The sequence below is a fragment of the Elephantulus edwardii genome, unplaced genomic scaffold (assembly GCF_000299155.1).
Source record: "Elephantulus edwardii isolate Elephantulus edwardi_28Jun2011 unplaced genomic scaffold, EleEdw1.0 scaffold00024, whole genome shotgun sequence".
In the NCBI taxonomy this organism is placed as follows: Eukaryota; Metazoa; Chordata; class Mammalia; order Macroscelidea; family Macroscelididae; genus Elephantulus; species Elephantulus edwardii.
In genome coordinates this window covers 20,832,770-20,859,464 of record NW_006399774.1, presented here as the reverse complement: position 1 = coordinate 20,859,464, position 26,695 = coordinate 20,832,770, and the positions used below count along the sequence as shown (strand labels likewise).

General features: G+C 44.1%; 1 protein-coding gene across 1 annotated transcript in view; it reads left to right on the top strand.

Moving 5' to 3' along the window:
• PDE10A (phosphodiesterase 10A) overlaps nucleotides 1-26,695 on the top strand; it is a 323,659-nt gene that overhangs the window by 183,038 nt on the left and 113,926 nt on the right. Inside the window, exon 3 of the mRNA XM_006882827.1 lies at nucleotides 11,721-11,749. Within this exon, the coding sequence (XP_006882889.1) occupies nucleotides 11,721-11,749 (29 nt within the window). The remainder of the gene's footprint in view (nucleotides 1-11,720; nucleotides 11,750-26,695) is intronic.

Genomic DNA, 26,695 nt, shown 5'->3' with positions numbered 1-26,695 from the left:
CACCATCTGTGCCTCTAAGGAGTACCTCAGATGCTTGTCCTTTTGGCCGTCCGTGGGGTGGTCAGCCCTCTTCTCCAGCATCACAGCCCACCGGGTCAGCGTGTGTGAGACATGGGGAGACGGTATTTTGGGGAGTATCAACTCACTGGCGTCAAGTTGGAATGAGCTCATCACTGACCCTCTAGTAGATTTTTAGAGGCTGTCAATTGCCCATCTTTCTCCCACAGAGAACCTAGTGGATTTGAACAGCCTCCCTTTGGTTTTGTAGCACAACTCCTTACCCACTAGGCCAGGCGAGCTGCCTTTTAAGAGTATAGTTTTACTATAGTGATTGGGATAGATACAGATGAAATCCTTATAAGTGAATGGGTACGTGACTGTCACGGAGATGTGAGTTAGCAATGACCTTGCTTGTGATTTGACATTACTGTAACAGCTTCACAAACAGCGTGCCAGTTTCTACAGAAACTGAGATTGTGTGTGGTGTGTATTGACCCTATACATTAGTTTCCGAAGATTGTCAGTATTAGGTGTCTTCTGATTTGTGATGAATAATATCTCATGGCTTAGTGGAACAGTCTGCAATCTCAAAGGCACACAGATCGTATCTCCCAGCTGCTCTGTGAGAGAAAGGTGAGCAGTCTCCTCCCGTGTAAGTAACTGCCTCTTGAAACCTGCCAGAGGGGGGATGGGCTGTGCTTCGGTTCTGACTCGGTGGTACACGACAACAACAACAACAGCCGCCTCTCTTCTTAGGACTTAAGTTTTCTTAGTCATGTTTGACTCCCAGTTTTTGTATGAAATTCTTTAGGTGATTCGTGTTTTCTGGCAGTGCTGTTGCACATTATATTTTTGCATTGTTCATTGCCGGGGTACATGAACTGCTCTCTCTCCTCATTTATCAATACAGTTAGGATCCCAGGACTATTAGTGCAAATATTAATAATACATAAAAACGAGAAATTACTACATCAGATTGTAAAATGGGAAATGGCTACATTGTTCCATAGTTTCCAGATGACATCTTTGTAAACTGTCAACCCCTGAGACTCAGGGCCAGCCAGGTTGACCTTGAACATTGCAGCCAGGGTCACTCTTCCCGCCCCCCTCTGCATTGTTTAAGGAGAAGCCAGAAGCATGTCATTAACTCACAGAATTGTTGGGTAGTAGATTTCCTACTGTGGTCGTAATGAGACTTGATGGATAACAAGGCAGGAGATAAGTTAGGGGTAGGGGCACAGTTAAGTTTTTATTTCTTAAGTTTGTATCTTGTGGCCTTATTCTAAGTTCGCCTACTTATTGCAGTAACTTTTAGTTTTGCTCTGTGTGTCTTTGTAGTTTGTTGTAAAACTTTCTATTAGATGCCATCCCATCTGTGAAGGGAACTCTGGTGGGCTGCTGTTGTTACGAACCATTGAGTCAGAACCGACTCCTCGTTGACCCCTCAGCCAGTTTTTTAAGTCAGTCGTCACTGGGAGGAGTTTGCCCCCCTTCCTCCTATGTAGCAGCTGGTGGATTTGAACTCTGTGCCTTTGGGCCTCACAGAGCTCCCTAGTGGTGAGGAGTTGCACTGACACGTTGCCTGTTTTTGTGCACCGTAGAGTCCGAACAGTATAGTACAAAAATCTTGCTTTTAATTGGTTGCCTGGACAGTCTTTATCGGTGGCATTGAGAGGTGGGAGAAGAGGGTGCAGCAGCGTCTGCTTCTGAGGCGCATTCAGAGTCAGCCTCTCAGTGCGCCACCACCAGTGAACTATGGATGATTTTGATGTTTTAAAATTGCTGAACGAATCAAAAGAAGAACATTTCATGATGTGTCAAAATGACATGAAATTCAAAGTTTATTGTCCATGAATAAAGTTTTCTTGGCACATTAAAAAAAATGTGGTAAATAATTCACAACTTTGAAAAATGTTGAGTTTGTCAGCTTTAAAAAAATGTAATATTTTTACCATTATTGTGGCTTAAAAAGTACAGAACGAGTTCAACAAAATGTAAGCCTTTGTCTAAGTTCTTGATATTTATATTTTACTTTGCCTAGACTTTCTACAAGTGATTTCCAATTAAGATTTCTCATGGCGTGATCATTTGAGGTAGCCAGATGGCCTGAGACCCTGTCTGCCCAGGCCAGTCTGTGGACTCTGGGAGTGAGTAGTGTGGTGTTTTTCATTCCATTCTGTTGTTGTGGTGGTGGTGGTGGTGCTGGTGCTGGTGGTGGTGCTGGTGCTGGTGGTGGTAGTGGTGGTGGTAGTGGTGCTGGTGGTGTACTGACCCATCCCTGACCTTCAGCAGGGTTTCAGAGCCAGTTAATAGCACGAGAGGAGCTGGTCCATCCTTCTTCCACAGAGTGCCGGGTGGATTCAAACTGCCTGCCTTCTGGATTGCAGTACAACTTCTTACCACCAAGCCATTAGAGCTTCCCAGAAATCTCCAAGATTTGGATTTTTATGTGAAGGCCTCATTCTGCTTATTATTGTTATAGTAGGAAAATCTTAGAGTTCCCATTCTCCAATATCTTAAATATTGAAACAACACAATGTTTGTTTACAAAAACACAGAGCACTGTAAGAGTTTTGTGCTGTTGTGATGCACCATCAAGTTGGAACCTATCACAAGCTGACCCTTTGGTGAATTTTTGGAGGTGGCCAGTCGGACAGGAGGATGTTGCCTGTCTTTATTCCACGGAGCAGCTGGTGGAGTTTTAGGAAGATTTTAAGGAGTATAAGAGTTTTTGGAAAAAGTAAGAGTAGGGAAGCTCAGTAACTTTTATTTATAACAAATCCTTAAATTCTTTGGCTGTTTCAAAGCAGCTGCATGGAAGATGTCAGTGCATGTAGAATTTTCCATGTTAAGGCTGAATAAATCCCAAAATGTCAACAGCACTTACATTTAACTTATGTCTTTTGATGTTAAGATAATAAAATGGCTTATATATTCCAGTAGCTTCAAAAGATTCCAATTTTCAGTTGAGAAATGGTGGTCAGTGCTCGAAACAGCAGGTTTGGCTTAGCGATATGACAGTGAACCTTAGTTCAGGCTGCATGTGAGCAGGAGGCCACTTGGGAAATGCTCTGCTCACAGACATTAAAGTGACCGAACACACGCAGTCCAGAGAGAGACAGGTGGAGAGTGGCCAGGCACACACAGTCCAGGGGTGGACAGTGGGAGGGTGACCGGACACACAAAGTCCAGGGGTGACAGCAGGAGGGTGACCAGGCATTCATAGTTCAGGGGTGGACAGTGGGAGGGTGACAGCTGGAGGGTGACCAGGCACACACAGTCCAGGGGTGGACAATGGGAGGGTGACCAGGCACAGGGATGACAGCTCGAGGGTGACTGGGCACACACAGTCCAGGGGTGGACAGTGGGAGGGTGACTGGACACTCATAGTCCAGGGTGGACAGCAGGAGGGTGACCGGGCACACTCAGTTCAGGAGTGGACAGTGGGGTGAACAGAGTTCTGAGATGTTGTATCAGAACAAGAAGAATTTTACTGTGGTTGGGTCACGTTGCATTTATTTGAAACTTGACCTCTGTTACCCTGTGACGTAAAAGCCGACGTAGTAACACATTTTTTTGTAATATTTTCTTTTGAGAGGAAAAAACAAAAATGTCGTTTGATGCTATAAACAGCACTTGACTCACCGTATGTGTGACTATTTCTTCTCTCTGTAAGATAAAGTGTTAGAGAAATACCTTTCATAGGATTAGATCTCACATGTGGAGACCCCGCAGGTCATGTGATGCCTTTGTAAGCCTTCACTTTGCAGCGTGGGGCATTTCCCGAGCTCACTCACAGGAATGGTCTCAATTTATGTAGAACTTCGTACAGAAGATGAGGGTTCATTATGTGTCAGAAAGCTTGTGATTCTTCTGACTGTTGAAAACCTTTGCATTCTTCTGGGAAAAAGTGACTGCTTTCCTTCTTCCAAGATATGTCTTGTGAACTGATGCAGCTTCCTTTTTTTCACTCTGACCAAGAATATCACATGACATAGTTCTTTTCACTTCCAGCTCACAAGTAAATGCAGTTTTATTGTAGTGTTAACAAGTTAATTTCCTACTTTTCCATCAGAAAGCCTGAAGTCAAAGGTTTTCTCACATAAACTGCCCAAGCCCAGGCTTCCAGTTCTTTATTGTGTGGTACATGGTCTTCTGTAAATGTCCAGTTCTTAATGTTAATAACATTTAAAAATAAAATAAGATAAAGCAAAACCTAAGAAATTTAGCAACTGTGTTTAGTAGAGTAAGAGAGTAACACTTTTTTTTAGCTTTTTACTAGTCTGTTGCAGGTGGCTGGGAATCTGTCATTCCCCAAACCCTGTTGTTGGCATCGGCATCTAAATCATGTTGGTTTCCAAGCAGTCTCTTCTCACAGTTGCAGGATGACTTTGGACAGCAATGTGTCCGGTCTTCTCTTAAAGACCTGGCATGTGAATCCTCCTTTCAATCCTTTCCCACCACCTTAGGCATTTATATAGCACCTGGAACACAGGAGATGCCTGGCAAACACTGGTGGAGTTGAACAGCTAATACAGCATCGCCGTTAGAAGACAGAAGCTTGTTTAGCAAGTCCCAGTGTCAGGGAGCAGTAGAAAGGGTCCCATGAAGTGGCTTGGCCTCACCAAGAGATGGGTGGATAGAAAAAATAGGGCCAAGCTTACTCATTTCCGGTGAGAAATCATTCTCTCCCCAGTGAGAACACAGGCGTGCTCCACTCGGGATCAGGGTAGTCTGCCTTCAGAGCTTGAGAGAGCAGTCCCTTGACGGGTGGTTGTGTGTGCCGTGGAGCTGGAACTGACGCATAGCCGGCCCTCCAGTGGGGATTGGGAGGCCTGGGACCCGAGCTTTCCCCCATGACCGCGATGCCCTTCATCTTCTGATTTTCTCTTGTTCGTTTGTGGGAGGTACAGAAAGTCGGTGTTCCTTTTTGGACTTCCTTGTATCCTGTTCCTGAGCTCTAGAAGTGACGAGCTCCCTGGTCCATGGAAGATTATTTCATAAAAAAGACCAACGTTGTGTTAGACCACGAGGAAATGCCCACCCAGCTGCAAATGCAGTGTCTCATTGAGGTGACCTAAAAGATTATGAGTGACCTGCGCTCACCAATGCAGCCACCCGGTGAAAGCTAGAATGGACAGGGCTCGGCTTCCGTCTTGTATTGGGAAGGTTGCTGTCCACTTGGCAGCGCCTACCTAACAGCAGCAGCAGCAACCGCAGTCGTCCTGGACTGCGATCGCAGACCCACGGGGTGAGGTCCTGGGAGGCTGCAGTGAGGTGTGACCAGAGCGGGAGCAAGGGGGCTTTGCTGAGGGGGGAACATAATCGGCTGCATGGCTGCAGAAGGTCGTGAGCCCTTAGCTGCGTGCGCCGAGCGGGCATCACCTTGACACCCCCCTGGCCTCATCTGACTGGTGACTGTGCTTCTCAGTCTCTTTTCCCAGAGGTTTTCCGTTTGATTCCTGTGTGTGCAATCGAGAAGGGTCTATGAGGAGAGTCACCATTTACATTGTTGGGAAATATTTGCTCTGAATGAGTGATAAGTGGTGGTTCTTCCAGAATTCTGTCATGTGATCTGTGGTGTCATTTGCATCAGCTAAGTCCTATTTTCCAACTGCTGGTCCATCTTTTGTTCTGACTTTTAAATTCCAATCTATAATAATTAGGAATTCATCTTGATTGCATATTTTGTCACTTTCAGACTGCAAAAGGCGGTGAAGTTCTTAAGTTTCTCCATTTTTAGCTTTTATGATAATTCACAGATCTGAACACTAGTGGTAAGAAAACACGCTGCAGTCCAGAAGGCCCACTGTTCGAGGCCCCCACCAGCTGTTCTGTAGGAGAAGGATGGGCAGCCTCCTCCCATGTGACTCACTGCCTCTGAAAACCCACCAGAGGACCAGCGATCGATGATGGGTCAGTTCTGAATCTGTGGTTAAACAGCATTAACTCATTGCCCTTGAGTTGGGACCGCCTCCCAGCTGACCCTCCCCCTGGGTTTCAGAGACAGTGAGTTCAGGGGAAGAGATTGGCCATCTTTCTCCCACAGAACAGCTGGTGGATTCGAAGAGCTTAAGGGAGCTCTGGTGGCCTAATGGTAAGACACTGCGCTGCAATCCCGAAGGCCCGCGGTGTGAATCTGCCAGCTGCTCGGGGGAGAAGGGTGGCAGTCTCCGCCCATGCATTTCACTGGCTTTGCCAACCCGCCGGGGGGCCGCTCAGCTGTGGGCCCCGACCTGAGAGTGCATAGCAGCAGCAGTGCTGGAAGGCCAATCTTCCTGCGCTCCCTTTCACGTTTGATTTGTCTTTGTCCACTCCACATCTGACTATTAATAGCTGTTTCTCCCCATTTTGAGGAGGGCCGCGTCAGTAAATAAAGACCTGCTGCTGCCTGAAAGCATCGTTAGTGTTGAAAAGTAGACTGTTCTTGGAAGCAGCAGCTGATGCCACGCTGGTCTGTGTGCCCTGCCTCCTGCAGGCCCCTTCTTCCAGCACTGGGTCCAACGGAGCTCCGCTGCTCTTCAGATGGTCGGGATTTTTTAGCGTTAGGGTTTCAGGTCCTTTCCCCCGGTTTGTCTGCATCTGAAAGCTCTGCTGAAATCTGTCCATCATGGGTGACCCTGCTGATTTTAAAATACTGGTGCTGCATAACCCAGGAGCACAGCAACACGCAGACCACTACCGGATGAGATGTAACTGCTTTAGTCACTTAATATTAAATGAAGTCACTTAATATTAAATGAAAGGAAAATATGCAAATCCTGGAGATAGAACACTGAAAGAGAAGAACACATTCAGTACCTGGAATGCTTAAGGAATTGAATAAAAAAAAATTAAGCCTCAAGCCACAGTGTTGAAAGATTCTATGGCAAATTATTGAATGACACAAGAAGAATCAAAAGAAGGTAGAGACAATACAGAGTCACTGTACCAAAGAGATTGGTGTGGTCCGGTTGAAGCTGACTCTAGCTCACCCTCCAGCAGGTTTTCAGAGAAAGTAAATCACTTGGAAGGAGATTGCCTGCCCCATCCCCTCCGAGCAGCTTGTGGATTCAAACCACACAACCTTGGGATTGAAGTGCACCTTCTCATCAGTAGCCCATCAGAACTCCCTGTGTGATAGTTAATAGAATTGAAGAAGTTTTAACGGGCCCAAAGGAATTAGCATAAAGCAAGGTTCCAGGAATTGGTGACTAATTGCTATGATTTCAAGTGAGGGAAATACTAGAAATACTCAATTGTGGAGCCGATACATTGGAAGACCGCTAGCTGGCTTTTCGGCAAAAGGGAAGAGAACAATATTTGTGCCCATTCCAAAAATGGTGATCCAACAGACTGCAGCAATTATTCAGCAATATCATTAATATTACAGACCAATGGAATATTGCTGAATATCATTAAAAAACTGTTCCAGTTGTATACCTGACAAGGAACTCCTAGAAATTAAACCAGGTTCAGAAAAGGAGGTGTGAGGAGGACTGTTGTTGCTGATGTCCGACCTTGAGTGAAAGGAGGAAATAGCAGATAGATGTGTGTGTGTGTGTGTGTGTGTGCGCGCGCGCGCGTATACACACACACACGCACACACACTTGTACTCTAATGACTGTAAATGTGTTTGACTTTGTAAACTTAAGAAAAAAAAAATCAATATCGTAGTGAAAACTGGGAGTTCCAAAACACTGGATTCTAGTCTGGCGGAAAAGTCTACATGCCTAGAACAGCAGCTGCTCATTTGAACAGAGCAGAGGATACTGCGGGCTTCAGATTAGGAGAAGTTTGCATCAGGGCTTTGTCCTTTGACCATGCTTCCTCTGTCTGTATGCTGATCATAGAATTTGAGTTAATAGACAATGTTAAGGAAATGACATCAAAATTAGAGGGAGACTCATTCACATCCTTGCTTGCTGAAATGGGGGGGCTTCAAGTAATTTGCTGGTGTAAATAAGACACTGCCGTCTTCAGAGCGGATTACACCTCAACCCAGGGAACAGAACTTGTGCCCATAAGCAACATAGCGGTACATGGAGAAAGGTTTGAATTTGCCAAGAATGTCGTTTTGCTCGCGTCCACAATCCATGCCCCTGGAAGCTTCAGCCAAGTGACCAGCGTGTCCATTGGACAAGTGCGCTGCAGAGCAGCTCAGTAAAGTGTGAAAAAGAAAGCAAATCCAGCACGTTGAGGACAGAGGTCGGACTGAGCCAAGCTGCTTGATTATCAATTGCTTTTTATGTGAACATGTGAAAACTCGTCAGTGAATATGGAGAACTAAGAAGAAGTGTTTCTAAGGATGCTGAATCTTAGTCGGCTTGACGACACATAACAAAAACAAAACTGGTGTGTTTGGATTATGGTGGTGGGGTTTAAAAAATATTAGTATAATGGTTTATTTACACAGTGTGAATACATTGCTTTTCACATCAGATGTTTCCCATTTCTTTTGTACACACCCCAGACCTGTCAAATTGGACGATCTTACGATTAACACCCCTCTCACTCATCCTCACTCCTCTGCTTCCACACTCCCCTCACCTTGGATCCCCATACTCATTCTACAATAATGGTTTTTATACAGTATTTGTCCTTATGGGACTGAATTAGTTCACTCAGCATAATGCTCTCCAGTCTCTCCCAAGTTAGGTAGTCATTTACAAAAATCATTGCTTCTGCGTGCTGTGTAACATTCCATCATATGAATGTACCATAATTTCTCAACCCATTCGATTGTGGTTTGACCTCTGGGCTGTTTCCATGTTCTTGGGATGGTAAATATTGCTGCTGTAAACTTTGGTCTACAAGTCCCTGTTTGTGTCTCAATTCTCATTCACTCAAGTATTAATCCAAGCAGTGGCATAGCTGGGTCGTATCAATTTCTGTGTTCAGCTTTTTGAGGAAATGCCAAAGTGCCTTCCAGAATGGTTGTACCCTTTTACAATCCCACCAGCGATGTGTAAGAGTTCCCATCTCGCCACATCCTCTCCAACATTTTTTACTTGCTTTTCTGTTAACTTTGCCACTTCTACTGGAGTAAGATGGTATCTCCTTTTGGTTTAGATTTGCATCTTTGTTATTGCTACTGACTTGAAACATTTCTTTATGTGTTTGTTGTCCATTCATATATCTTCCTCTGTAAGAGTTGCCCATTTTGTAACTGGGTCATTGGTCTTTTCCTTGTGGAGACCCAGACGTAGTCTATAAATGTATGATTTTGATGAAGAGCCCCGAATGTACAGAGAACTTCCAGAAGAACAAACAAATCTTTCTTAGAGGAATTAGAGCCAGCACATTTCTTAGAAAGCAGGGTGGTGAAGCTCTATCTTCTGGTCTTTGAACATATTCAGTGGGGACTGGGCAGCAGCCAGACAGGTACAGCGTGTGTGGTCAAGGGGCCGAGGACAGGAGGAAGGTGGTCAGTGCTGGGGCTGGTGCAGTGCCTGTCGTGCAGCCTGTGGAGATGGTCACACTCAGCGGGGTCGTGGCCACGCACAGGGCACTGTGGCAACTCACTCGGTGGGACCAGCAGCACCGCTGCTCCTCATTTCATTCCTCTCCAGCCTGTTTGAATCTTTCAACTGCTGTCGTTGGATTTCTCTGCTAAAACTTAATAAAAGGTAAATGCATATAAGGCTCTAGGGTTGTCATCTTTGGATAAGCTTGTTGTAATTAACAAGCTAAACTGGAGAGGGAAGGGAAGAACTTAGAAGAGCTAAACATTACTTAAAGTGTTTTTATGATGCCATCTCTGTGTACAAAATGAATGCTTTCCTGTACCATTCTGTGCTCTGTCTGCAAGTTGGATACAATACTCATATTGAATAATTGTAAGAAAATAGGTACGTGTTCAGTAACACAGTAATACAAAGATTGTCCAGTTGAACTGACTCTTTGCTGACTCTCCCGTGGATTTCGGAAGCTGTAGATAATGAACACTGTATTGAAACAGATGAGGGAGAAAACTGTTTAAAATAGATCTCTGATTAAGCATTACATGTAAGACAGTGGTCCAGAATAGAAGGTGCATTGCAAAGAGGACTAGGGAGGAGAAGGGAGGAGGAGGAAATTGTGCAACAAGGAATGACTATTAAAAAACAAAAGAAAGTGAACTGGGGGGGGGGGAAGGGAGGAGAAAGAGGAAAATGTGCAACAATGAATAAAACTCCCAACTTTTCTGTAAACTTTTGTTAAAATCACACATTTGTTTTTAAAAAAGCACACAAGAGGAAACTGTTCGCCTTTGTTCTGGGAGTGGCCCAGGATTCACACGTCCGAGAGGGCCTGCCTTCAGACAGCCTCTCAAGTCCCTGTGCACTGCCTGTACCTCCAGATCTCCTCATCAGAGATTAAGTACTCTTCACCTGATAGCACCAACTGTGGCATTTTCGAAAAGTCCCCAGTGAAGGAGGTGTGTAGCCAGGTGTTGAAAGGGAGCATGGAGGGCGAGAGAAGACCTGTGGAGGTGTCAGGTGGACGTTGCTCCGCGAACCTTGGGGAGGTAGGGAGGAGAAGCACACAGGAGATGGTCTAGTGACTCCCAGCGGTGAAGGAGGCGTGCGGCCCAGGCAAAACTCTCAGGGGAAAGATCAGGGACAGTGAAGGGTCACTCAGGCTCCATTCTGCATTATTCCAGACCTTAGAGAACTTTGTTTTGCATGTGAGGAGGAGGCCAGGGGAGGCACTTAGTGTCTGGAAGCTAACGAGGGCTTCTTACACGCTGTGTGTCACACAAGCAGACTCCTGCTCCATAGAGATGAAGCCCTCCAGGGGGTCTACCAAGAACCCTTCATCGGCCTCCATCAGTAGAGAGTCTGTCCTGGAACCAGAAAGAGCCTCCGCATTCCATGTGCCGGTGGTCCAGGTTAGCTCACAGAGTCTAGGTGGCTGCATTCACCAAGTGGGCTTCCGACTCCACTGAGACCATGCAGGCCATTCTGGGTGGGCCCACATTGTGTGCCCAGCCCATGTGTTAACAGTCATGTGGAACGTTCAGGTGCTGTGCTTTTCAGGACACTGAACATATTAGGAACCTCATCCTGTTCACTGCAAATGACAGAAGGAGAATGGATACCTTTGAGCTGTGGTGCTGGAGAAGAGTATTGAATGTACCATGGACTGCTAGGAGAACAAACAGGCTCGTTCTGGAGAGGGTGAAGCCAGGCTTTCCTTGGAGGCAAGGATTCTGAAACTTCGTCTGACATACTTTGGACATGTTGCAAGGAGGGACCAATCCTCAGAGAAGAACATCATGCTTGGGAGGGTGAAGGGACAACACAGGAGGAAGGACCCTCACTGTGATGGATTGACTCAGTGACTGGGCTAATTGGGATAGGTGTGCTGGAGACAGTGAGGTTGGCTCAGGATAGAACAGGGTTCAGGGCTGCCGTACACAGAGTCGCTGTGAGTACAAGCGACTTGACAGCACATTAACAACCACATGGTGCACATGGTAGCCACAAATGCAAAGAAAGCCGTGTTGCTACTCCTAAAAGGGTAATCTTAAAAATGCCTAGTGTATTGCACAGATGTTCCATTTCTGCTCCAAAATGAATATATTATTTTTCCATGTTTTACTTTTGACATTTACTAACTTGCAAAGCAGATTTTTAGAACCAGATTCTTAGCTGTGATAAGAGGGTCTTCTGGTTGGTGGTAAGTAGGGACCTGCTCTGGGCTTGTGAGACTGTATGAAGGTTCTAACTATCTTCTCCCGTTTCCTTCTCCCCAGATGAGTCCGCCCCTAAGGAAGTCAGCAGGGTAAGTGACGGATCTCATTTCTACTACGACAACACGTGACATCAGAAATCCCTCGGAGCATTTTCACAGCACTTTAAAGGGATAGAAGTAAAGCCCCAGGCGCCCTCTCTCAAGGGTCGCTCCAGATGTGGACTCCGGTCAGGGTCAGCAAGGAGAGGTGTCAGTGTCGCTTAGTAACTGCTGTCTGTTCTGTTCGCCTGAACAAACAGTGGAGGTTGTCTCAGCTGGGGACCCACACTTAGAAATCGAGACTGCTTGTAGACCTGGGGTTTTCCCGCAGGGAATGGGAACAAGAAGGCGTGTGACACCCAGGCTGCAGCTCTCGCTGTGGCCCTGGGGCAGAGCCTTTGAGGGATGCACGTCCCCTCAGGCCCTGCACCTGGCCTGTTCTCCTGGCCAGTCCACCCCTGCCTGGCAGCTCAGGTACCTTCTAGGAAGGCTACCAGGTGCATGGAAATCCCGGGAGGTTTGCAGGAAGTTGCATGTATCATTTTTGTGTCTGAAACAAATGAAAGTGGTGACTGTTAGAGATTTATTTACAGACGTGAAAACTTAGAGGGTCAAATGATGACATCCACTTGAAATATTAGCTAACAACTTTGGGCACAATGAGTTCATTGGTGAAAGTGAGGATAGTCACACAGCTCCAAGAAAGTGACCGTTGTCACGTAATTGTACACGTGGAGACAAATGCTTTGCTGAGTATGTTCTCAGTGACAGAATAGTATTAATAAAAGCCTTTGTAGGATAAGCATTCAGCTTGTGTTTATAGTGTATAACTATAATTAATTACATAGAAAAGAAGTATCTTAATTAGGTGGCCTGCATACTGGTAATGGCGTTATCATGTGTGTCACTCACTCACTCATTGTTGAAGTGAAATGACTCATAGCTGGTCCTCCATGCGTTTTTGGAGCTTGTCAATCACCCAGGAGAAGACTGCCTGTCTTTTTCGCTAAGGGATTCAGACTCCCAGAAGGGCACCTGGGGTCAGCGGCCCAGCTTCCTCAGGACCACACGGTTGGGGCGCCCTCTGAACGTCTCCGGGGATTAAATAGTCGTGGCTGTGGCCTTTTATCTTTGATCATCCGAAGGAAATAGGAATCTCTAATAGGTCCGGGAGCACTGCTGAGGTTAACGAGGGAAGCGTCCTGACTTCATGTTGACAAGATGCCTTTGTTATTACAAAGGAGCAGGGGGCCCTGGTGAGGTAGAGCATACTTCCTAGGCTTCTAGCTGAAAGGTCAGTGGTTTGAATCCACCTACTCCTCTGCAAGGGAGACATGGGTAGCCTCTTGTTGGAAAGTTTGGTGACCTCCCAAACCTGACGGTGAGTGTTACGAGTCAGAATTAGTTCAATGACCCCTCGTGACACAGTGTGGTTAAGGTGATCACTTGTTAACCTAATAGTTGGTGGTTCAGTCCACTGCATGGGTGAGAGGTGTGGAGTGTGCTTCTGTGAGGACCTGCAGCCTTGGGGGGGAGAGATAGAGGGTGTGAGGACCCACAACCTTGGGGGAGAGGTGTGGGGTGTGCTCTGTGAGGACCTGCAGCCTTGACGGGAGAGAGATGGGTTGTGCTCTGTGAGGACCCACGGCCCTGGGGGGGGGGGACAGGTGTGGGGTGTGAGGACCCGCAGCCTTGTGTGTACACCTGTGCTCTGTTGTTGCTCAGGGTCCTTCTGTGTCCTGCCCCCTTGCTCAGGACACTGTACGTGGAGGCAGAGAGGGCTGTGAGTTCAGGGCTCCCAGTGTGTACCCAGGAGGTCCACGGGCTGGGAAATCAGTCAGTTCATTTTAAACGTGCGGTATGTGATTGACCAGATATGAAAGGGAGATATTGAGAAAGTAGGCATATATGTGACTGAAATGAAGAAGAACATTGAGAGGCAGAGTAAAAATTTGGGAACCTCTATTTTTTGATGTTACTTAAAGTCACAGAATTCATTGATACCGTCCCTCTTCCCTTGTGACTTAGAACCTCAGAAACCCGACAGAATGTCAGTTGTGAGTTGTTTCTGACTCAGCTATACAATGTTGTTGTTGTTGAGTATCATCAGGTCAGAACTGACCCATAGCTGACCGTTCAGAGGCAGTTACTCACATGGGAGGAGATAGCCATCGTTCTCCCTCGAAGCAGCTGGTGGATTTGAACCGTGGGCATTGAGGATTGCAGCGCAGTTCTTACCTCTAGGGCCCCAGACACCCATCTTTACAATGAGAGACATTTTCCTACAAATTGATGCACGTGGCAGGTGCAGGAACATAACTTCGTTGCTAGCTTAGCTGCCCCTGAATTTTTCCTTGATTCTTTAGGAAATAATGGGGTGAACAGAGAAGACACTCTGTGTCTATCTTGTAGTATTTAGATTTTTTTAGCTTGAAAAAAATACATAAATGCGTTTATGACTTCTTTCCTTAATATTCATGGGCATACATATTCAAGTTAGTTTTACGGTATGTGCTAATTCTGCTATAGGAACTGTCTTTTAATGACGTTAGAAAGATTTCAGTTAGAGCAGCCTGGTGAACACTTGTTCTTCAAAGAGCTGCAGAGCAAGATGGTGAATCAGTGTTCTGTCAAGAGCTGCAGCCTTCACTAAGGATTGCAGTTGTTGTTATGTGCCGTCGAGTCGTTTGCGACTCATAGCGACGCTATGTACAAGAGCCCTAAACGCCGTTCTATCCTGTGCCAACCTCGCCGTCTCAAACACACTCCTTCCCACCACTCCACTCACAGAATCGATCCATCTCATCGAGGGTCTTCATCTCCTTCACCACCCCTCCACTCTCCCAAACATGATGTTCCTCTCCAAGGACCAGTCCCTCCTTGCAACATGCCCAAAGTATGTCAGATGAAGCTTCAGAATCCTTGACTCCAGGGACATTCTGGTTTCAACCTCTCCAGGACAAACCTGTTTGTTCTCCTAGCAGTATGGTATATTCAACACTCTTCTCCAGCAACACAATTCAAAGGCATCAGTTCTCTTTCTATCATCTCTATTCACTGTCCAACTCTCTGATGCATAGCCAACAGAAAAACAATCCAACTCCTTTATTTAAAGGAATAGACAATGTTATTATTGATGGAGAAATGTACAAGTACAGTGTATTTCAGTGTACTTGGAACACATCCTCAAATATTTCATTTTACCTGGCCCCACAATCAGTGCTCTTGGAAGCAGGAGTTGGGCAATTAGATGATGTATTGTTGTCAAATCTGCTGCAGAGGACCTCTTAAAAATGTCAACAGCAAAGATGTCCCTTTGAAGACAAGTGTGCTTGACTCAAGCCATGGTCTTTTCAAAGCGATTGCACTGCAGTCCCAAGGCGTGTGATTCGAATCCACCGACTGCTCCACACAGCAGGGCGGCCAGTCTTCTCTCATGTGGTTTAATGCATCTGAAAACCTGCTGGAGAGTCAGCTGTGGTATAGCTGTGACTCAACGGCACACAACAACAGTAACAATAACGTACACATGTTAAAGTAAAAGTCGAGCAAAGAATAGGGAAGACTGGGGAAGAAGTGGTACATTTGGGTTCTATAGACCACTAAGATGAAATTCAGGCCATGATCCTTTCAGTCCCTTGCTGGAGCTCTGAAAGCTGTATAGTGAATAAGGATGACAGAAGAAGAATCGATGCCTCTGAGCTGTGGTGCTGGAGAAGAGCACTGACTATCCCATGGCCTGCTAGAAGAACACACAACTACATCTTGGACGGGGTGCATCCAGAATGCTTTATAGAGGCAAAGATGGTGAAGCTTCCTCTCACATACTTTGGGCATGTTGTTAGGAGACGTGGCTGCTCCTTGGAGAGGGACATCATGCTTGAAGAGTTGGACAGTCAGCGAAGGAGTAGAGACCCTCAGCCAGGCGGACTGACACAGTGACCACAGCAGTGGACTCAAGTGTGTCAGAAATGATGAGGACGGCCTGGGGTAGCTCAGGGGTCAGGTCTGTGGCAGAGGGTCATTATGAGTCAGACTCCACTTGGTGGCACCGAAAAACACCAGCGGTAGTAGAAATATACCGCGGGCTTCCACAAGAATAGAAAAGTCTCTCTCTTAAGTAGTGCAGCCAGAATGTACCTTAGAAGTCAGAGTGGTGAGACTCTTCATCTCGCATAATTTGGACCTGTTGTCAAGAGGACCCAGTCCCTGGAGAAGAACATCATACTTTGTATAGTATAGACAGTTAGTGAGAATAATAAAAAACACAAACTAAAACCAAAGCGATTGAGACGGACCCGCATCAGTGGGCTCAGAGGTAGCAGGGATGGTGAGGGCGACATAGGAATAAACAGCATTTTGTCCGTTAGTCACCATGACTGCAGGACACCTGACAGAAATAACGATGACATGTTGTTGTGTGCTGTCGAGTCATCCTGTGACCTTATGTACAGCAGCTTTGAACCCTGCCCTGTCCTGAGCCGGTCTCACCAATTCTGACACACCAGCCCCCAATACCCCAGTTTCTGTATCAATCCATCTCATTGGGGTCTTCCTCTCCTGTGCTGTCCCTCCACCCTTCTGAGCATGATGTCCTTCTCCAGGGACTTGTCTTCCGGCTGTATGGTCAAAGTATGTGAGTCAGAGCTTCAAAATCCTAGCCTACAAGGAGAAACACGGCTTCACCTCTCCAGTACAGACCTTTTGTTCTCTTGGTGGTCTGTGGTATATTCAGTGCTCTCTTCTAGCACCACAACTGAAAGGCATCGACTCTTCTTCTATCATCCTTAGTCATTGTTCAGCTCTCTGATATTATTGTGCAGACTGTGGCCTGGATCAGGTGCACCCTAGTCCCTAGACTGACATCATTACTCTTTAGTACTTTGTAGTAATATAGCTGTGAAATAGAGGTAGCTGGATAACTGAGAAAGCCAAGGTTTTATTTGTGCTGATGAACTGAGCCTAGAGTCTTTCACTTAAAAAGCTGTGAAGCTTCTGTACTAATTGATTGATTGTGTCTTCTTGTTAATCTGCCTTGGGACTGTGGACCAAACCTGGGCTTGCATTGTGATATTATTTGCCTCACCCACTCATCTACCTATTTCCCCAATAAACCCCACAACAGTGAGTAAAGTCTGTGAGTCAGTTTACAATGACTATTGGACCCAATAATTGGTAGAAACAGGTGCAGGAGGCGTATGTAGAGAGGTGTGTCTTCCTGTGTAGCTATTTGGGTGGCACTGTGGATAGCAGTGATGCGGGGAGTTGCCCTTTCTGAAGCAGGAGGTGGTCGGGCTCGGCCTTCTGCACGACGCCACTGCTCCTTGGACGCTCACCTGGATGGAAACTTGGTCAGTGCCCCTTACACTTGTGCCTCAACTGCTGCCGAGTCACTGAGTGAAAGGCGATGAGGATTTTCACTACTGTCCCCCCACAGACACACACAGACACACACACGATAAGCAACAGCGTCGATTTAAAAAACAACAACAACAAACACCCTTCAGCTTAGAGTAGATTGAACCTTCTCGTCTTAGCCAGGAGTGTTGGGTTTGGGGTGTTTTATTTCTTTAACCAAGACCGTTTGATATGAAGTCTTTCTTGGATGAGGAGGCTGGTCAGTCTTGTTTTAGGAACTCTTTTAACTTCAGCTTCCATTTTTAAGTTCTTGGAGTGTCTAGTCAGGGACTTGCCTTCTGGGGCTAGAAATAGGTACTTGGGCTGTGTGCCCACTTAAATTTTAAGTCTCTTTGATGATGGTAGATCTGTCCTCTAGAATTTTCCTGAGCTTCCAGCGCCAATCATGTTATCGTGCAGAGAGTGCCCCAGTTCACCCTTCTTGTGCAGGTAAAAGAATGATACCAGGTGGGAGCACAGAGAGAGGGTGCTGCCCAGGCATCAAGGGGGTGCAGTCCCCAGATGGAGCGCTTCACTGAAGAGCCGCCCGTAGTGAAGGCAGCGTTAAATTGTCAGCTGACACCTTTTATTCGAGTCCAAGGACGAAAAGAAAAAGACGAGGCAGAAATAAGGGTAAAATATTAAGGGCAAATTTCTTAGAAAGTTTCATTCCCACGAGAACGGATCTCCCTCCTTAAAGGAAATACATGAGAGAGAGGCCAGAGAATTGATTTTTACATATTGAACTAGAATGATCCTGATCCACATTCACTTACAGGACCCCCCACAGCAAAATAGAGTGTGATTTATGAATATCACCATAGTTCTTGGTGTCAGGAAGTCAAGAGTTAATGTCTGATTAGGAATTGTTGATAAGAAAGTTTGTGACGTGACAGCTCCTTGTGGGTGTTGCCCCTGCACTCCTCTGCCTGATGTGAAACCATTTCACACTGTATATTTTAACAACTAAAAATTAATTCTTCCTCCTCCCCTTGCAAAAGGGACCCATGCTGCAGTTTCTCACACAGTGCCGAGTGGACGGCGTTTGACGGAATGCAGTTACTCCTTCAGTGAGATCTTTGGTCCTGATTGCATCTATGACTCCACTCCAGAGTTTTCACGAAGATAAACTGGCATTAAGGCAGTAATAGAAGCTGATTGTAGTTTATTTGATGGATGGTTTTCAAGAAGGAGTTCTGGTTCTGTGTAGGGAGTTGTGCCATTAACCCAAAGCTTCACTCTCTGTTGATCTGAGGTCACCTCAGGCTCCTTGGGAGAAACATGAACAATCCCCTCCCATTTGGCTGTAGCCCTGGGAACCCAGTAGAGCATTAGCTATGCAGCTGTGACCGTGAGTTGAGTTTGTTGATGGTTTGCAAACGAGGGCACCATTTCTTTTTTCTTTTTTTTTTTAGTTTTGTGTTTTACTTATTTAAGAAGTTCAGGCCTTGACTGCTTATTTCCGCAGTGGGTACAGGCGCTCTTTTCGCTGCTGCTTCTTGGTCTTCAGGTTCTCCTCATGCTTGTTGAGCCTTCCGCGCTTGGCATGTGTTTTCCTGGGCCGCATATCCAGGGCTTTGTAGTTCTTGCCCTTACAGTATTTTCCGAGGTTCTCCTTCTGAGTCTGGTTAATAACAGTGAGAACACGGGCAATGGATTTTCGGACCGCTCGGATTTTGGAGAGCTTAGAAGCCGCACCGCCTGTCACTTTGGCGACACACAGCTGGGAAAGCTCCACATTCAGATCGTCCAGCTGTTTTAACAGCTCCTCCTTCTTTCCACAAAGGTCCGGAGCCTTGATCCAAGCCCAAGAGAAAGAGCAAGGGCACCATTTCTGACTGTTGTCGTGTACCATCTAGTTGGAACTGACCGATAGCTGATCCTCCAATGTGTTTTCAGAGACCGTAAATCACACAGGAAGAGATTGCCCGTCTTTTCCCTGCAGAGTAGCTGATGGCTTTGAACTGTGTACCTTTATGTTGGCAGTGCAATTCCTTAACTCGGAAGTAGGCAGCAGGCCAGCAGAGCTCTAGAGCACAAGATATTCCAAAGGTGAATGTTCCTCGGGTTCTTCGACGTCAGCTCACCATACTGATTACGCACAGCCCTCGAAACAGGACCGGAATAATATTTCTGTAATAACTTGTGGACAAGGAATATTTTTTTGGAAAGACCTGTTTAGATAATTACCGATTTACTGGAGACCATGGGTCTGGCCTTTGCTGTTCCCTCGCTACAGCTGACTCCACATTGGTAATTTGTCAAAGGGCATGGTGCCCAAAGCAGTCCTTTTTTAATAATTAAGCTAAACTATGGTCTTACTTAGACACGACTTTTTGCCATACTAGTTTTTTGAGGTATAAAGTTCAGTATTTTAGGGACCTTTTTTCATGGATCATTTTTCCACTTGGATGACCACAGAAAACCTAGATTCCGTAAGAATTTAAAATTGTTCAACAACTGAAAGCAGTAAAAACAGCATCCAGATACCTGTTGTGAACACTTTCTCCCTTCCTCAGAGCACTGTGGCTCCACGTTAGGGCAGTCATCTAGAAACCAAAAGGTCGGTGATTCAAACCCACTCAGTGTGAAAAAGATGAATCAGCCTGCTTCCTTAAACATGTAGAGCCTGGGAACGCCAGAACCGGCTCTCCTTCCTTCTGTGGGGTTCACACGAGGAAGATAGTTGATGGCAATTTATATTTTCTTTTTCTGTTTTTCATAGTCTCTCTAGTTTCCCTCTCTCAGCAAGGGAACACTCCCTAGTTTAACATAAAGAAAGCTGTGTTTCAGGGCTGCATCATTTCTCCATACCCATTTAGTTTATATGCGGAGCAAATAACCCAAAAAGCCCATCTTCTCAAATGAAGAATGAAAAGTGTGGCATCAGGACTGGAGGAAGCCTCATCAACAACCTGTGTTATAGAGATGACACAACCTTGGTTACTGAAAGTGAAGAGGACCTGAAGTGCTTGCTGCAGAAGGTCAAGGACTGCAGACTTATATATAGATTACTTCTCAACATCACGAAAACAAAGGTCCTCCCCGGTGGGTCAGTAGTCAACATCATGATAGCTGGAGAAAAGAGTGACATTTTTAACAATTTTATCTTGTTTGGATCCATAATCAACACCTGTAGTAACAGCAGTCAGAAAATCAAAGGATGTGTTGCATTAGGAAAAATCTCCTGTCTGGGACTTCTCCATGGTACTAAGAAGAGACAATGTAAGTTTAAAGACGGAAGTGCACCTGACAAATGCCATGGTCTTTTCAGTAACTTGCTATTTATCTGAAAGTTGTTCAGTGATTAAAGATGATAGAAGAAGCATCAATGCTTATGCGTCGTGATGTTGGAGAGGAGTACTGAATATTCCATGAACTGTCAAGAAAACAAACAAATAAAAAAAATTTTAAAAAAAGAAAACAAACCAATAGGTCTTAGAGAAAGTGTAAAAAAGATGCTCCTTTGAAGAGAGGAGGAAGAAACTTTGCCTCATGGACTTTGGATAGTCAGTCCTTGGAAGAAGACATCGTGCTTGGAAAGTGGAGAGTCAGTAAAAGAGGGGATGACCGTCAACAAGACAGGAGGTCGGCACAGCGACCGTAGCAGTGGGCTGGGGACATCAGAGATGATGGGGATGGCACAAGACAAGGAAGGATGAAGTTGCTGACAGTTTCATTCTTCATCTGTCATGATGTTGCCTGTCACCCCAGTGTTAAATATTTTTGTTGTCTTCATATTGAGGTGCAGTCCATAGTAGAGGTTGTAGTTTTTGATCTCTCAAGCCCCCTTTATTTTCACCATCAGTGTTGCATCATCTCCATAATATAGGCTATTCTCACATAATTTGCTCAGCATACAGACTGGAAATTTGATATAGGAGCTATCGTACTTAGATCCACAATCAACACCCTTCATACCAGCAGCCAGGAGATCAGGAGTCATATTTCACTGGCAATGTCTCAATTGAGGGACCTCTCCAAATTATTGAGGAGCAATGATGTCAGCTTAAGGACTAAAGTGTGCCTGACTCAGACCATGGTCTTTTCGATCACTTGTTATGCATCTTACAACTGAACAGTGGATAAGGATGACAGAAGGAGATTTGATGTCTTTGAACCTTGGTGTTTGAGAACAGTGCTGAATATCCCATGGACTGCCAAAATAACAATCAAATATATCTTGGAAGAAGTATAATGAGAGTACTCCAGAGATAAAGATGATAGAGCTTCATCTTATGTACGTCGGCATGTTACTAAGGGAGACCATTCCTTGGAAAGGGACATCATGCTTGAGAAACTGGAAGGTGAATAACATTGGAATAATAAATAAAAAGTATCTTTTCGGAGCACAATGCCATAACACTAGAGTTTAACCACAAGAGGGTAAAGCTTACAAAACTACCCATGTGTAAACTAAATAACACTCTGCTGGAACACGATTGGGGTATAAAATAAATAAAGAATGAAATTTAAAAAGTTCCTTGAAACAAATGAAAATGAAAATACAATATACCAACACCACTGGGTTGCAGCTAAGGCAGTCCTCAGGGGGCAGTTCATAGCAAACAAAAAAGGAAGAAAAAATGAAAAATCAAGGATCTAACTCAACACCTTTATCAAATATAGAAAGAACAACAATCTAATCTTACAGCCTTTAGAAGAAAATAAATTATAAGGACAAGAGCTGAAATCAATGAGCTAGAAAACAGAAAAACAATTGAAACCATCAGTAAGACCACAGGCTGGTTTTCCGGAAGGGTCAGTAAAATTGACAAGCCACTGGCAAACTTAATGGGGGGCGGGGAGAAAAGACACAGATAATTCTATTAAGAAATGATAGAGGTGACATCACAACAGAACCAGATGAAATTAAATGAATAATATTGAAATACTATGATAAATTATAAAACCTAGAGGAATAGACAAATTCCTTGAAAATCATACTCAGATTGACAAAAACAGATATAGAACATTTGAACAGACAAATCACAAAAGAAGAAATTTAACAGATTATAAAATGACTTCCCCATAAACCAAAAAAAAAAAAAAACAACCAAAAACAAAAACCACCAGAAACAAACCAAAACCCAGAAAACCCCTCCTGGACCAGTTGGCTTCACAGCTAAATTCTACCAAACAGAGAGTATCTATCCAAAATCCTACATAAATTATATTTTTTTAAAAAAAAGAGAAAAAGGAGGAACACTCCCAGAGTCATTTTATGAAGCAAGCATCACCCAAATATCAAAACCAAGCAAAGATATTACCAGGAAAGAAACGACAGACCAGTATCTCTCATGAATATAGATGCAAGAACCCTTGCCAAAATCCTAGCCAGTAATCCAAAAGCACATGAAAAAAATAATTCATCATGGCCAAGTAGAGTTATAACAGGTGTGCACAGATGTTTCAACATAAGAAAAATAATCAACATAATTCCTTACATTAACAAAGCAAATAGCAATTGTATAATCCTAACAATTGATGCAGAAAAGGCATTTGACAAAATCCAATACCTCTTCCTGATGGAGGCCCTCTGCAAAATTGGAATAGAAGGAAATTTTCTCAACACAGTGAAAAGTATATATTCAAAACCAAAAGTATATAAACAAAACCATTCTCAATGGAGAAAGACTAAAACCTTTTTTTTTTTGTGAACAAGGATCAGACAAGGATGCCTTCTGTGACCACTTGTATTCAGTATTGCACTGCAGATATTGCTAAAGCAATACGACAAGAGGAGATAAAAGGTGCCCCGATTAGAAAAGAGATGGTTAAACTATTGCTGTATGCAGATGGTATGATAGGGTACACAGAAAACCCCAAGGACTCAACAACAGCAACAACAAAAAAAACCTGTTAAGAGTTAATAGAACAATTTAGTCAAGTGGCAGGTTACAAGATCAGTATCCAAAAATCAATGAGATTCCTCTACCGTAACAAAGAGAACTCAGAGAAGGAAATCAAGAAAGCAATTCCATTTACCATAGCCAACCACAAATTGAGATACTTGGGATTGAACCTAACTAGAGAGACAAAAGACCTATACAAAGAAAACTACAGAACATTTCTGCAAGACACAATAAAAGACAAAGAAATGGAAAAATGTGCCCTGTTCACAGATAGAAAGACTCAATATTGTGAAAATGACAATCCTACAGTCTACATGTTCAATGAAATCCCAGTTCAGATACCAAATTCATTCTTCAGGGAGATCCAAAGGGAAATTGTCAGATTTATTTGGAGAGAAAAGAGACCCTGAATAAGCAAAGCACTTAATGAAAAAGAAAAACGAAGTGGGAGGCATAGCACTCCCTGATCTCAAAACCTGTTACACAGCACTAGTCACCAAAACTGCATGGTATTGGTACAATGACAAGCACATGGACCAATGGAACAGAATTGAAAACCCAGAAATGGACTCATCTACTACAGTCAACTGATCTTTGACAAGGAAATAAAACCGATCAAATAGGGAAATGACAAGCTCTTCAAAAAATGGTGCAGGCAAAATTGGACGGCTACCTATAGAAAGCTGAAACAGGATCCACATCTCACATCATACACAAAAATCAACTGAAGGTTCATCAGAGACCTGGGAGTAAATCCCCAAACCATAAAGTTCATAAGAGACAAATTGGGATCAAGCTTAGACAAGCCTAGTCTACAGTATAAAGAGATTGCTAAATGTAGCCAGAAATACACAACCTGGAAAGGATACAATTTATGAATGGGACCTTCTAAAGATTAAATCCCTGTGTGCATCAAAACCTTTTTCCAACAGAGTGAAAGGAAAACTTACTGACTAGGAAAAAACATTTGGCAATACCATTTCAGACAGGGATCTTATATCAAAAGTTTACAGAATCCTACAGGGCCTTCACAAGAACAAGACTGATAACACAGTTACAAAATGAACAAAAGACATTGAAAGAATTTTCACAGAGAAATATATTCAGAGGGCCAATAGACACATGAAGAAATGGTCAAAAGCACAGGCAACAAAAGAGAAGCAAATCAAAACCACAATGAGATACCATCCCCAGTAGCAGTGGCAAAGTTTACCCTGACATCAAGTAATAAATGTTGGAGAGGATGTAGAGATATTGGCGGGATTGTAAAATGGTACAATCACTCTGGAAGGCGTTTTCATGTGTCCTCAAAAAGAGGAACATAGAAATTTCACATGACCATCTTTATATTTCTTTCCACAGTGATTTCTTTCCAACCTTCAGCCAAGATGAATGAGAGTTAGTATATCATTACAACAGTTCCTTGTCTTCACCCCCTGGGTGAGATAACTGAAGACCGTCAACGAGCTGGATGACAGAGATTCATCTCTAGCATGAGATGGCAGAGGCCCAGGGGGGTGGAGAACAGGGCAGGGTTTAGAGCTGTTCATAGGATCGCCGTCAGTCAGAGTCAACTCAGTGGCCCCTCCAAATGGCTTGTGAAGGCAGCATAGCTTGTTCTCACATTGATGGACTTACCCCTCAGAACTCTAAGAAGGTGCTTTGCAGCAGATTGGCCCAATGTGAGAGATACCATTTTTGTCTGTTTCCATGAGTATTGATTATGGATTCCACTAAAGGAACCCTTGGCCACCTAAATCTTTGCTCTTCTGGTTATGATGTTATTGGTTCTTGGAGAGAAGTTTTGCTTTCTTGAAGTTGAGTTGTAATGCACAAGGCTACAAGTTTTAAGAACATCAGTAAAGTCATCAAGATGTGTTTGTTTCGACCAGCAAGCTTGTGCCACCTTCATACTAAATGTTGTTAGTGAGTTTCCCTCCAGTTCTGATGCTACGTTCTTCTTTATGTCCAGTTTCTGGTGTAATGTGATAGGCATACAGATGGAACAGATACAGCGAAATGGTGCAGTGCTGACGGACGTATGTCCCTGTTTAAATCATGAAGTATTTCCTTGCTTTTTTCCACTTCTGCATTTTGGTCTTTGTACAATTTTCTGATAAGCACTCTTAAGTATTCTGTAATTGCAGCTTCTCCCAAGGTTACTCAAAACTTTTTATCATCTACAGAATTCAGTGGCTTTACCTAGTCAGTTCTGAACTTAGAAATGAGACCAAAGTTTGTTTTCTACTCTTCCCTCCTAGTGTTTTGATAAAGATGGTTTATTCATATAGTATGAATTTAAATGTCTGTGTTAAATGATTTATTTCCTCTACCAAATCAACAGTGTCTCTATTTTTTGGGTCCCCTTTATTTGAAATGGCACAAGTATGAATTTCTTGTGGTTGGTTTCCGGGTAGCTGCCTTCCAGGTTTCTTGGCATAAGTGAAATAGCACCTTCATCGCCACCTTCCTTTGGTGAAGCGTCTCACGTGTTCTTCTGTCAGCTTTGGGAGGCTTGCTTTCAGTCTGTGCCTGCGTGCACCTCGGAGCTCTTCCTTCAGTGACTGTAGTTTTCCACGCATGCTGCCTCTGGATGGTTGAATCCGTTCTTTTTCCCCCTCAGTGATTCTGTGTATTTTTTCCCTGTGTTGTTTTAATATGTCCTCACGCAGTCAGTATTTTGCCCGTTGCTTCCTTTGCTTTTACCATACTGTTGCAGGTCTGCCACTGTTTCTGGAAAAGAATCTTGCAGACCAGGGGTCAGTAGAAAGCAGGAGCTTGTTTAACGTGTACTGGTGTGTTAGAGATGGAGGTTGGGAGGTTCCCAAATCGTATTCCCCTCCTGGAGCTTGAAATGGGAAAGCTTACAAAGAGAGGGGTAGGACAGGAAAGAATATTTATAGATCTTTATTCCTGTGTTCTAGTCAGTGACCACCCCTCAGACGGATGGATTTGGTCTTACCAGGATTCTGAAGATAGTTGGCATTGTGTATTTGCTATGAGGAAATTTGCTATATGGGGAAAATTGTGACCCTAATTCACAGGAACATATGAGAAAGGGTAAAGCAAGGGTTTCAAGGAGAGTGTCAAGAAATGTCTGGGAAGGACTATTGCAAAGTTAAATAAAGCCATTTCCCCCTTGACATATTCTAAAACTTGCATAGCTTGCCTTACATTAGTGCAGGGTACAGTAAAAGGTTACTCTCTTTAAATGAGAATCAGATTCCTGAGGTACTATGTTAGATTGCTGTTACTTTATTGTCGGTTGTAACTTTATTGTTAACTACTGTTAACTCAAGGCTTTATTTATTTTTCTTGAGTTTGTTTCATTGAGAAAAACGCTGAGCCTCTTCTTCCTCTTTGGTTTTCTCCCTCCAGGCCTTTGAACATCTCCTGGTAACCCTCTGTCATTGCAAGCCACCCTTTTAAATATTTTTCCCTTCATTATTCCTTCCCTCTGCTTCTCTATATTCTGCAGCAAGTCTCAGAGTCTCTTAGGACGTCATCGCAGTTATTTCTTGCTTTCCTTTCTTTTTAATGACTTTTTGCTTTCTTTTTGGACGGTGATTTGAATGACACATCTCCTTTGATCGTCAGTCATTAGTATTCAGTGTAATAAAACTATGTTTGAGATGGTCTCAAAAGACGTGGCAGTGCCTGCCTGAGCTGCCTTTTGAAATCTTCTGTGCATCATTTTTACTTTATCACTTCTTCCACTTGCATTAGTAACGCTGTTCTTTACAGC